At 54.0% G+C, this 12,390-nt stretch overlaps 2 protein-coding genes across 5 annotated transcripts in view; both read left to right on the forward strand.

The window, feature by feature from the left end:
* The first annotated feature begins 349 nt into the window (after positions 1-349).
* LOC138422843 (D-dopachrome decarboxylase) lies at positions 350-3,438 on the forward strand. 2 transcript variants are annotated; one of them, XM_069558374.1, is made up of 3 exons: positions 350-924; positions 1,278-1,453; positions 3,213-3,438. In XM_069558374.1, exons 1-3 carry the CDS (start codon positions 694-696, stop codon positions 3,283-3,285), a joined length of 480 nt encoding a protein of 159 aa, XP_069414475.1. In that variant the 5' UTR covers positions 350-693; the 3' UTR covers positions 3,286-3,438. The 2 variants fall into 2 exon arrangements, with proteins under 2 accessions (XP_069414475.1, XP_069414474.1); XM_069558373.1 differs by having other exon boundaries at positions 615-942.
* Positions 3,439-6,132: 2,694 nt separating this feature from the next.
* CABIN1 (calcineurin binding protein 1) overlaps positions 6,133-12,390 on the forward strand; it is a 74,544-nt gene continuing 68,286 nt past the window's right edge. For all 3 annotated transcript variants that reach the window (XM_069558376.1, XM_069558378.1, XM_069558377.1), the window contains exon 1: positions 6,133-6,197. The gene's annotated coding sequence lies outside the window, so the exon portion shown is untranslated. The remainder of the gene's footprint in view (positions 6,198-12,390) is intronic.

The raw sequence follows: 12,390 nt of genomic DNA on the forward strand, positions 1-12,390 counted from the left end.
ACATCAACAGACATCCACATGCTCAATAACAGCTTTTGTTTCACCTCTAAAAAATACAGGGTCCCGTAAACATTGCTGGTAATTCGACCGGGGCTTTGGCTGGCTATCACCACCCCCTGGTGGGCGATCCTTCACCGTGAGGCAAAGTTGCCACAGGCACAAGAAGCCACAAGGGTGTTTTTGTCCGTGGGTACCAGGCAGGGATGCAGTGAACCCGAGGGTCTCTGCCCAGCCCCACTCGAGCCCCCAGGCTTCACCTGGTCTGATCAAAAGAAGAGCGTTTTAGCACGTCGAACGTGAGTTGCCCGACGCAGAGACAACTCATTCAAAAAAATTTTAATACTCCGTGACGATGTAGCATTGTTAGCGTGGAGCCTGGGGATAGCCCCTCCGGGTGTGTGTATTTGGGCGTGTTCAGACCTCCACCTAAATATTAGCCAAAGCGCTGGAAAGCCACAGGGGACAGGAAACCGCGGCCAGCACCGCCGGAGCGGGGCGCGGGCGGGGCCTGGTGTGTGGGCGGGGCTCGGCACGGCCAATACCTCGTTGGGGGCGGGGTCACAAGGAGGGGGCCGGGCTACCACACTTCCGGAACTCAGCGCCAGCCCTGGCGGCGGCTCTCTGCTGAGACCCGGGGGGGGGGGGATGTAGCCCAGACAGCCAATCAGGGGGCGCTGAGTTTCTGTCCAGCCAATGAGGAGAGCAGGTTTCCGTGGCGCCCCGCCCCCCCTCCCCGACGCCCGACCCTCAAGAACACAGACCCGGACCCCGCGCCTCGTTTCTCCCCGGCGACCGTTCGCACCCTTCCCGCTGGACATGCCGTTCGTAGAGCTGGACACGAGCTTGCCCGCCGGCCGCGTGCCCGCGGGGCTGGAGAAGCGGCTCTGCGCGGCCACTGCCGCCATCCTGAGCAAGCCTGAGGACGTGAGCCTGCGCTGGGGAGTACGGGGCGGGGAGGAGGCTGGCGGACCGGGCTCGGGCTCTATCTGCGACCCCGCTTCCCCAGCGTGACCCCGACTCTTCCGCGCCCGCCCGCCGCCAACTCGGTCCTCCCGCACTCCAGGGCCCTGCGGCCCCGTCCGCAACACGTGCTCCGTGTCGGCTTGGCCAGCCGTGACCCCGAAGTGACCTCCAAGGACCCCGACCCGTGCCCCCAGCCCTGACCCCCGTGGAGCTCGCGCGTCTGCACCCCGCGCTCCCTCACCCCGCGCTCCCCAGGTCCTCAGCACGATCCCCGCCTAACGCCGGCTTCAGGCTAAACTCCCGTGTCCCCGCAGCGCGTGAACGTGACGGTGCGGTCCGGCCTGGCCATGGTGGTGAACGGCTCGGCGGAGCCCGGCGCCCAGCTGCTCGTCTCCTCCATCGGTGTGGTGGGGACGGCCGAGGAGAACCGCGGCCACAGCGCTCGCTTCTTCGAGTTCCTCACCAAGGAGCTGGACCTGGCCGAGGACCGGTGCGTAGGGGGGGCAGGGAGAGGACCCTCTTGGGACTGCTGTGCCACTGGGGGCCGGGATCCCACCTCAGGCCCCTCCTAAGTTTGGGGGGAAAATTAATTCCTCACGCTGGACAAGAAGGATCTGGTGCCGCCTGGGCCCTTGACCCCATGGGCTGGTGGACGGCCCACCTTGAGAGTGGTAGTGGAATTGAATGAATTCCTGGCTCTGCAGTGGTGCCTGTGACACCTGGGCAAGGTATGGCCTCTTGGACCTCCGTGTTTCCATCTGTGAAATGGGAAGGCTCCCCTTTAACCACTCCTGGGGGCACTGCATGGGACAACACTACTGTACCTGCCTTGGCACCTGACAGGGCAGAATGTTGCCACCCCGGCAGAATCAAAGCCACTTATCATCTGCCCTCAGGTTTTTCCATATGTTGGGAAAACAGGAGTAATCTTCTAGAACTTCTCTAAGCTGGACCGGAGGAATTCTGGGTCTGTCCTGAGGCTGTGACCTTTGGGTCCCATGCAGGTGGGGGAATCCAAACAAACCTGGAATCAAACCATGTCTGGTCTGTAACCTCTTCTCTGAATAGAGAGGCATGGATCAATGGTTCCCAAGAAGCCCTCGGTGACTGTTTTCCAGTCACTCAGTTGTGTCCAACTCTTTGCGACCCCATGGACTGCAGCACACCAGGCTTCCAGGCCCTTCACCAGCTCCTGGGGCTTGCTCAAACTCATGTCCATTGAGTTGGTGATGCTGTCCAATCATCTAGTCCTCTGTCATCCCCTTCTCCTGCCTTCAATCTTTCCCAGCATTAGGGTCTTTTCTAATAAGTCGGCTTCTAATAAGAAGGCCCCGTGGCTCCCAAACCTGGGATTCCGTGGCAAGGTCATGGTTTCTTCTTGGGTGAAAAATATTCCCAAGCCGAGTCTATGCCTATGAGGAACTAACTGCATAAGAATCTTGAAAGAACCTTTCAGAATGGAGCCTTTGTTAGCCCAGAAAGAGTGGGTGAAGAATGGTCACTTCTGGGGGTGCTTAGACCTGGTCCTTAATCTGGGGAGCCATAAGAATTCTAACAATGATAAGCAACCTGTAATTTACCACATACCAGAGATTTGATAGGTAATTCACATGCATGACCCCATTTGATCCTTAGAAGTTTTGTGCCTCTGTCTATAGCCCCCATGTGGACATGCCATCCCATTATGGGGACATCTCATCCCACAATGGAGATAGCTCCATTATGCCCATTTACAGATGGGACGGGATGACTGAGGTTGTCACATATACCTCCTTGGCCCTAGGTTATCCCAAGTATCCTGTTTCTGCACAAGGAACTTCCTGTCACTTCTGGGAGAGGAGCTCATTCACTCATTCCACAGATAATGTGGGGAGGGAGGTGGTTATGCCTGGACCCCTTGAGCCAGGCTTTGCAAAAACAGGGGCTGGGATACTGCACATGTGTGCTCCTGGGGGCCTGCAGTTTGGGAGAGAGAAGGCTCCCCGTGAACCCACATACAGTGACCACAGAGGCTGCCTGTCTGTCCCGGGTGGGTGATGACGGTGTGCAGCCACCATTCCACCCGACATGCCCACTGCCCTGTCCGGGGTTTGCGGAGAGTGTTCATGGGGTGAGACAGGCTTGCAAAATGCCTGGTGGGGCTAAGGCAGGCTCTTTGGAGCCCACAGTGGGTATGTCTGGCTGGGGGATGTTAGAATGTAAGGCGTTAGCCGAGGAGCTGATGACATGTTTCTCTCCATCTCCTGAAGGATAATGATCCGCTTTTTCCCCTTGGAGCGCTGGCAGATTGGCAAGAAGGGGACAGTCATGACCTTTTTATGATTGGCGTGTAGGGCATCCAGGGCCTCTGAGCTGACAGCCCTTCCAGAGAGGCCTCCTGGCAGTGAGGGCCTGGTGGACACCAGCTTCTGGCACCTCCGTGTGGTTCTCTTCCCCATCCTCACAGCAAATAAATTAAGAGAGCTTTGTCTCAAACCTGACTTCTCTACTTCCCTTTGCCACTGCCTTCCCCCACCCACGCCCCCTGGCATTCTGGGTCACTCTGGACAGCAGGTTGGTTTATGAGGTGGGGACCTTAAGGGAACCTGGGAGGTGGGATGTTCCTGTCCTCAGGGGCTGTGTTTCATGTCTTGTATTTGGCTGCTGGAATCAGGGTGGAGGGCTTCTTGGAGTCGCTCCTCTTCATGCCCCTGTTCAGGCTGGTGGGGAGCGGCAGGCAACTGGTCCAGCCTAGGCCTTCCTGCAGACTCTGCTGACCCGACATTCCTGTCCTCAGCCTGGGCTTCAGGGCCCTTCCCAGGGCATTGCCAGACTCCCATTGTCTCTTGTGAGTCTTGCTGAGAATTCTCTGTAGCAGTGTACCTTGTAAGATCCACATGCCAAATGGCAAACCCAGAAATGCAGCCTCTGCTTCTGGAAATGGAATGAATCGAATCTTGTTACTGCCCCGGCCCCTGCTGCCAATCTAAAGCCCATATCATGCTTCTGTGTTGCAGAGGATGCGGGGGTGGGGTTGGGGTGGGGGGTGGAGGTGTGGCATGGAAGCCTCCTTTTCAGCTTTCTTCCAGATGCAGAGTTCACATCTCTGGGCGATACTTTCCCTGACCCCTTAAAGCTTTGATCATTCTTGTGCACCAATGAAATACCAAACTGATTTGCAGTCTGCCTGGTTAATAAGTTTCCTAAGGAATGTGCCTGAGCCTACTGAGCCCACCGTGTTTACCTGGCCACCGCTGTTGTTCAGTGGCTCAGCTGCGTCCAACTCTTCGCGACTGCGGCCCGCCAGGCTTTCCTGTCCTTCACCATCTCCTGGAGCTTGCTCAGATTCATGCCCACTGAGTCCGTGATGCCATCCAACCATCTAGTCCCCTGTCATCTCCTTCTCTTCCTGCCTTCAATCTTTCGCAGTATCAAGGTCTTTTCTAATGAGTCAGCTCTTCTCACCAGGTGGCCAAAGTACTGGAGCTTCAGCCACAGCGGTCCTTCCCAGTGAATATTCAGGGTTGGCTTCCTTTAGGATGGACTGGTTTGATCTCCTTGCAGTCCAAGGGACTCTCAAGAGTCTTCTTCAGCACAATTCAAAAGCATCAGTTCTTCGGCCCTCAGCCTTCTTTATGGTCTAACTCTCACATTCATACTTGACTACTAGAAAAACCGTAGCTTTGACCACCACTGAGAACTTGTTAAAAGCTACAGTTTGGAGGTCCTACCCTTGGCTCCCTGTCCCAGCTGTCCCTGCACTCGCTCCTCCTGCCAGCATGGATGTCCTGCTTCCCAAAGGGGCTCAGGGAATGTTTGTGGGTTGGAGGTAAATGAGTGGTTGAAGCACTCAAGGAGGGATTCAGGCCTAAAACCTTTCCAGGACCACAAGGTAACAGCATCCAATCTGGTCTCCTCATCAGTCTCATCCCCATCAGTGAGTGAGGTCATCTGTTTGCAGTGAGGACTGGCCCCTCCACCCATTTGGGCATCAGGACCCCCCATTTTGCCCCTTGATAACACGGTCCTGCATGAGACTCCTACATAGCCTGCACTGTTTCTCAGCACAAACCTTTGCTACACAGCTCCCTGCTGCTTGGATCACCCTCCCCACTTTTATTCAACTTTCTCTTCAGAACATCTTTCATGATACAACTCCAGGGGTGAGAGCTGTATCCAAGGTTGCAAGTTATCTCTGAAAGTTTGAAACCATCTGTTTATGGCCTATTTAAACCCTCCCACTACCACCACCTCCCACCAGGTTATGCCCAAAATTAAGGTTGGTAATTATTTTTGTACTTCCTGGCATATCAATAAAGCTTTATTATACCTAACTGTCTACGAGTTCTTCACCATGATTTTACTGAAGTCAAAGCGAAAGCCATAACATTCGTACTTTAAATCCTTCTTGCTGGACTCAGGCCTCTGTGAATGTCAACCAGTGTGAAGCCCCTTCCTAAAACACGGAGCTGCCAAGACTGTTGCCCCCTAAGTCCCAGGCCCCGTGTCGGAAACCCTTCAGATCTGCTTGTATATTGCGGAAACGGATCCTTGGTCAGTTTCATTTGTTGTTATTCTCTCCCATTCTGAGGGCTGTCTTTTCACCTTGCTTATCGTTTCCTTTGCTGTGCAAAAACATTTAAGTTTGATCAGGTCCCACTTGTTTACTTTTGTTTTTATTTCCCGTGAATCTAGGAGGTGGGTCAGGGAGGATCTTGCTTTGATTTATGTCATCAAGGGTTCTGCTTGTGTTTTCCTCTAAGAGTTTTATAGTTTCTGGCCTTACATTTAGGTCTGCCCTTTTATCTTCTGCGTCAAGAGTTGCTTGTATCTGTGCCTCTTAGGCTTCGGGTAACGTCAATGAGGATGCTCTTCCTTCCCCTGTTCGCTCTAAGTGTCCCCACGTCGCCGCGGTCTCCACAGCACCTGTCCGAAGTCTGAAACAGTAGTGCGTTACTGTTCCTACTGCGCAGGGTAGTTACTGTGCAGGGCCGCGCGCCTGGCCCCTCCAACCGGGCGCCTCCTAGGTAACAGGACTGATGGGAGCTGGCGCCGAGTCCGCAGCCGCGCTCGGAGCTCTGCGCAGGGCCCCGTCCGCAGGCAGCTGGGGCCCCGCGCGCCGGACGGCGCGTGCGCGCTCTGTGATTGGCCGGCGCAGCCGGCACCTGAGCCAATGGGAGCGCACCTTGTTGTCAGGCGCGCAGCCGGCCGGCGCTGGGGGTCGGCCGCCCTGGCGGTTGCTGTGGAGACGGCTGGTGAGCCCGCGGGCGACGGGGTTGGGGCGCGACTCTAAGGGCTGGGGTGGGGGCGGAAGCCTGAGGGGCGGCGGGCGCGGGGCCCGGCCGGGCTGGCGCCAGGGCTCCCCGAGGAGAGACCGAGGCCGGGAGCCGGAGCGGCCCGGCGGGGGCCTCTTGTCAGCTCCCTGCTCAGTCCGGCGGCCTGAGAGTGGGGGGCCTCGCCCGGGGACGGCGGTCGCGGCGCAGGGCCCCGCGCTGAGCCCCCGCCTCGCGTCCTTCCATTCCACCTTCGCGGCGGTGCTGCGCGGTGAGCGCCCCTTGCGGGTGGTGTCGCGCGTCCCCGGCTCCCCCCGCGGCCCGGCGGCTCCAGGCTGCAAGCCGCGGCCGCCCCGCCGCCCCTGGGCCCGATCGAGTCTCCGCACCGTGGCGGGGGGCGCTGCGCAGGCGGCTCTGGGGCCTCTCACTTCTCGGGCGCCTGGGTCACTGCAGGGCGTGCTGTGTATGCGGCTTCCACGCGGCTGGGCTTCCCTCCGTGTTGACCCTTCTTTTGGTTGTTGCTTAAGCCGTGTCCGACGCTTTGCGACCCCATGACTGCAGCACGCCAGGCCTTCCTGTCCATCGCCAACTCCCGGAGTTCACCCAAACCCATGTCCATTTGAATCGGTGATGGCATCCACCATCTCATCCTCTGTCGTCCCCTTTTCCAGTTAGCCGGCCTCTCTTTGCGTTTTTATAATATTATTATTTCTTGTGACTATGTGTATACTTACAATGATATAAGTACTTGGGGGCTCTACGTTGTCTAGTACTTGGGACACAGCCAAAGACAGTATGTAAGAGCGGGACAGTGTTTCTATAACATTTTATTTAAGGACACTGAAGTTTGAGTCTTATGTAAGTTTTTCCCGAAGTTTTTCAACCATTTGAAAATGTAGAAATCATTCTTTGCTCACTAGCCCACTGTTTTGCTACAGCCCAAGAGCAGAGAATGGTTTTTACATTTTTAAATAGTTGAAAAGCAGACTCAAATTAGGTCCATCGCCCCCCGCCACCCCCCATCCCTAAGACTGGGAATGCAAGATCATGTGGTAGCTCTCTCTTTAGTGTTTTAAGGAACCTCCTTACTGTTCTCCATAGTGGCTGCACCAGTTTGCATTCCCGCCAACAGGGTAAGAGGATTTTCTTTTCTCCATGCCCTCCAGCATTTGTTGTTTGTAGACTTTTTAATGATGGCCGTTCTGATTGGCAAGTAGATGGGGAAACAATGGAAACAGTGAGAGGCTTTGGTTTGGGGGGGCCTCCAAAATTACTGCAGATGGTGACTGCACCCATGAAATTAAAAGATACTTGTTCCTTGGAAGAGAAGCTATGACCAACCTAGGTAGCATTTTAAAAAGGAGAGACATTACTTTGGCAACAAAGGTCCATCTAGTCAAAGCTGTGGTTTTCCCAGTAGTCATGTATGGATGTGAGAGTTGGACTATAAAGAAAGCTGTGCGCCAAAGAATTGATGCTTTTGAACTGTGATGTTGGAGAAGACTCTTGAGAGTCCCTTGGACTGCAGGGAGATCAAACCAGTCCATCCTGAAGGCAATCAGTCCTGAATATTCATTGGAAGGACCGATGCTGAAGCTGAAGCTCCAATACTTTGGCCACCTGATGCGAAAAACTGACTCATTGGGAAAGACCTCGATGCTGGGAAAGATTAAAGGCAGGAGGAGAAGGGGACGACAGAGGATGAGATGGTTGGGTGGCATCACCAACTCTATGGACATGAGTTTAAGTAAGCTCTGGGAGTTGGTGATGGACAGGGAAGTCTGGTGTGCTGCAGTCCATGGGGTTGCAAAGAGTTGGACACGACTGAGCGACTGAACTGACTGAATAATTAGTGATGTTAAAGATACTTTCATGTCTCTTTTGCACGCTTAGTCCCATCCGACTCTAGGACCCCACACTAGGCTCCTCTTTCCACGGGGATTCCACAGGCAGGGATACTGGAGGGAGTCACCATGCCCTCCGCCACGGGATCTTCCCAACCCAGGGATGTAACCCAGGTCTCCTGCATTGCAGGCGGATTCTTCACGGTCTGAGCCACCAGGGAAGCCCCATGTGTCTTTTGGCCGCCTGTAGTTTTATTTCTGGCTGTGCTGGGTCTTTGTTGCTGTGTGGCTACTTTCTATTTGCTGTGCACAGGCTTCTCGCTGTGGTGGCTTCTCTTGTTTTGGAGCGTGGTCTCTAGGTGCCTGGGCTTCAGCAGTTGCGGGCTGAGGACGCCATGGCACAGGCTCGGTCGTTCTGGCACGCGGGCTCAGTTGCCCCGTGGCATGTGGCATCTCCCCCACCGAGGACTGAACCTGTGTCCTTGTTTTGGAAGCATGGAGTCTTAACCACTGGGAGATGTGTCCAGCAAGTCCTGTATGTTTTCTTCGGAGGAGTGTCTATTTAGAACTTATACCTATTTTTTCATTGTGTATTTTTCGATATTGAGCTGTGTGAGGAGTATTTGTATATTTTGGAAATTAATTCGTTGTCAGTTGCACCGTTTGCAAATATTTTCTCCCATTCTGTAGGTTGTCTTTTAAACTGCACTTAGACTCGGAGAAGGCAATGGCACCCCACTCCAGTACTCTTGCCTAGAAAATCCCACGGACGGAGGAGTCTGGTAGGCTGCAGTCCATGAGGTCGCTAAGAGTTGGGCATGACTGAGCGACTTCACTTTCACTTTTCACTTTCATGGATTGGAGAAGGAAATGGCTACCCACTCCAGTGTGGAAAATTGCAACGATGATACAATGAGTTTCCAAATTCCTCCCCCTCCCCCCCCCGCCCCCCCCCCCACCTTCCCTAACTTTCACATCTTATATAACCCTAGTGCAATTGTCAGTAAAAGGAAACTCATCCTGATACAATATTATTAACTCAGCTGTCACTTTTCTATGTAGTTGCAACCCTAGTCCTTAAAGTTCAGTTCAGTTCAGTCGCTCAGTCGTGTCCGACTCTCTGCGACCCGATGAATCGCAGCACGACAGGCCTCCCTGTCCATCACCATCTCCCGGAGTTCACTCAGACTCACGTCCATCGAGTCAGTGATGCCATCCAGCCATCTCATCCTGGGTCGTCCCCTTCTCCTCCTGCCCTCAATCCCTCCCAGCATCAGAGTCTTTTCCAGTGAGTCAACTCTTTGCATGAGGTGGCCAAAGTACTGGAGTTTCAGCTTCAGCATCATTCCTTCCAAAGAAATCCCAGGGCTGATCTCCTTCAGAATGGACTGGTTGGATCTCCTTGCAGTCCAAGGGACTCTCAAGAGTCTTCTCCAACACCACAGTGCAAAAGCATCAATTCTTCAGCACTCAGCTTTCTTCACAGTCCAACTCTTACATCCATACATGACCACAGGAAAAACCATAAAAGAATGCTCAAGCTATCACACAATTGCACTCATCTCACATGCTAGTAAAGTAATGCTCAAAATTCTCCAAGCCAGGCTTCAACAATACGTGAACCGTGAACTCCCTGATGTTCAAGCTGGTTTTAGAAAAGGCAGAGCAGCCAGAGATCAAATTGCCAACATCCGCTGGATCGTGGAAAAAGCAAGAGAGTTCCAGAAAAACATCTATTTCTGCTTGATTGACTATGCCAAAGCCTTTGACTGTGTGGATCACAGTCAGCTGTGGAAAATTCTGAAAGAAATGGGAATACCAGACCACCTAACCTGCCTCTTGAGAAATCTGGATGCAGGTCAGGAAGCAACAGTTAGAACTGGACATGGAACAACAGACTGGTTCCAAATAGGAAAAGGAGGACGTCAAGGCTGTATATTGTCACCCTGCTTATTGAACTTCTATGCAGAGTACATCATGAGAAACGCTGGACTGGAAGAAACACAAGCTGGAATCAAGATTCCCGGGAGAAATATCAATAACCTCAGATATGCAGATGACACCACCCTTATGGCAGAAAGTGAAGAGGAACTAAAAAGCCTCTTGATGAAAGTGAAAGAGGAGAGCGAAAAAGTTGGCTTAAAGCTCAACATTCAGAAAACGAAGATCATGGCTTCCGGTCCCATCACTTCATGGGAAATAGATGTGGAAACAGTGTCAGACAGTATTTTTCTGGGTTCCAAATCACTGCAGATGGTGATTACAGCCATGAAATTAAAAGACGCTTACTTCTTGGAAGAAAGGTTATGACTAACCTAGATAGCATATTCAAAAGCAGAGACATTACTTTGCCGACTAAGGTCTGTCTAGTCAAGGCTATGGTTTTCCCTGTCCTTAAAGTTATTCAGTGTTTTATTAACTTCTTGGCCATGCTGCTGCTGCTAAGTCGCTTCAGTCGTGTCCGACTCTGTGCGACCCCATAGACGGCCGCCCACCAGGCGCCCCACCCCGTCCCTGGGATTCTCCAGGCAAGAACACTGGAGTGGGTTGCCATTTCCTTCTCCAGTGCATGAAAGTGAAAAGTGAAAGTGAAGTTGCTCAGTCGTGTCCGACTCATAGCGACCCCATGGACTGCAGCCCACCAGGCTCCTCCGTCCATGGGATTTTCCAGGCAAGAGTGCTGGAGTGGGGTGCCTACTGTTTGTCTAATATTGCTCATTTTAGGCTTGTCTGCTGTTTTCTCGTGATTAGAGAGAAGTTATGCATTTTAGGCCAAAATAACACAAGCATGTTCTACCTATGGGGTAAGATTTTAGAAATGTTCATATTTTGAATTCTTTATTTTCCACTACGAATATATTCTGTTACCTGTATACATTTTGTAGAGACAGGCATAGGTATTCTAATGAAGTTTCCTTCTATTTGGCCACATGAAATGTCCATTTCTCCCTTACGTGTCCACTGAATCGGTAGATATGTTATATTCCCAAATAAGATGCGTATAAAGTTCCTAGAATTTGAAGAAGAAATGTCAGTGTTCTCCCAGATACCCTGGGATGCCAGGCTCTATGAGGTTAACTCCTCGGATGATTTTCGTATTGATGCAAAAATAAATAGTTGGATTTAAAAAGATCTGTGTTCTGGGCGATAAAAATCCCTCTGCACGTGCTCCGGTTTCTCCTCTGCTCTTGCTCCCTACCACGCCCCTCCCCCCGCCCCTCCCCCCGCCCCCAGGCCTTTTGGTGATCACAGTGTCCATCACAGCGTAGTTTATGGTGAAGCCACCGTTTCCAGAGCTAATGAGCAGCGTGCTTTACTTGTTTAAATGTAGAAACCAGGAGATGAGATAGCTATCGAGCTAGTGGGGCGGTCTCCCTTGCCTGTGAAGGAGATTGTCCTTCCTCCTTCCTTGTAAGGGCCCTGGAGACCACAGAGCCCATGTGGAGGTCGCAGCTGTGAGCTCTGCTGGCGGGAGTCGTGGTCACGCATTCAGTCCCTGCCCAGGCTCAGTTACACTGCCTGCTGGGCCCACGTGGGGCTCTGTGCTGACCCCCGGGTGGGCCGTTTCCTGGCGCCTCGCTCTGCCCTCCCTGGAGCGTTTGGTGGTGCTGCATCGGCTGGAGCCCGGTGTTGCCCGGCACCCTGCTGCCCGCTGGAGGCCCCTGAGGGCTCAGTTCTGTGGGCTTCCCCCTGGGGCGTGCCCTCGGCACCCCTGCCGCAGTTAGCCTCCTGCCCTGTCTTCCTTTAGCAGACCCCACAGGTCCGCGAGTGTGGGCGTGTCCACCCAGCTGTGCACCCCCCAGCTCTGTCCCCTCCCCCTGAAGGGGCCCTGTTCCGGCAGGAGCCACCCCGCCAGGCCCTCTCCCTGGCCCCGCCTCTCTCCCGCTGCTGTGGCCTGGTGGCGTCTGCACGGGCACATGAGTGGGCTCGGCAGCCTGTGGCCTCGGTGGCGGCTTTTTTCGGTGGCTGTGCCCTCACGGTGCCCGCGGGGGGCAGCAAGTGCTGCACTGTGGTCTGTTTCACGACTGAACAATGACCCAGTGGCTGTCCGGGCAGCCCACATCTTCTGTGTCCATTCGTCAGCTGCTGGGCCTGTTTTAGGACCGAATGATAACCCAGTGGCTGTCCGGGCAGCCCACATCTTCTGTGTCCATTCGTCAGCTGCTGGGCGTTTGAGTTGCCCCCACCTGGAGTCCGCCGTGCAGAACGCTGCTGTGCGCATTCGAGGGCGCGCTTTGCTGTGGACGCATCTCCGTTTCCCTTGGGAGTGGCCCCTGGCACTCTGAGCAGCTGCCGCTGCCAGTAGGCTTCGCTGCTCTCGTTCCCATCTG

The sequence above is a fragment of the Ovis canadensis genome, chromosome 17, assembly GCF_042477335.2.
Source record: "Ovis canadensis isolate MfBH-ARS-UI-01 breed Bighorn chromosome 17, ARS-UI_OviCan_v2, whole genome shotgun sequence".
Lineage (NCBI taxonomy): Eukaryota > Metazoa > Chordata > Mammalia > Artiodactyla > Bovidae > Ovis > Ovis canadensis.

Coding starts and splice junctions, on each gene's coding strand:
- LOC138422843 (XM_069558373.1), top strand. CDS start 694: ATGAGGAGAGCAGGTTTCCGTGGCGCCCCGCCCCCCCTCCCCGACGCC. Junction 943..1,277: donor ACGTGAGCCTGCGCTGGGGA/GTACGGGGCGGG, acceptor GTGTCCCCGCAG/CGCGTGAACGTGACGGTGCG. Junction 1,454..3,212: donor CTGGACCTGGCCGAGGACCG/GTGCGTAGGGGG, acceptor CATCTCCTGAAG/GATAATGATCCGCTTTTTCC.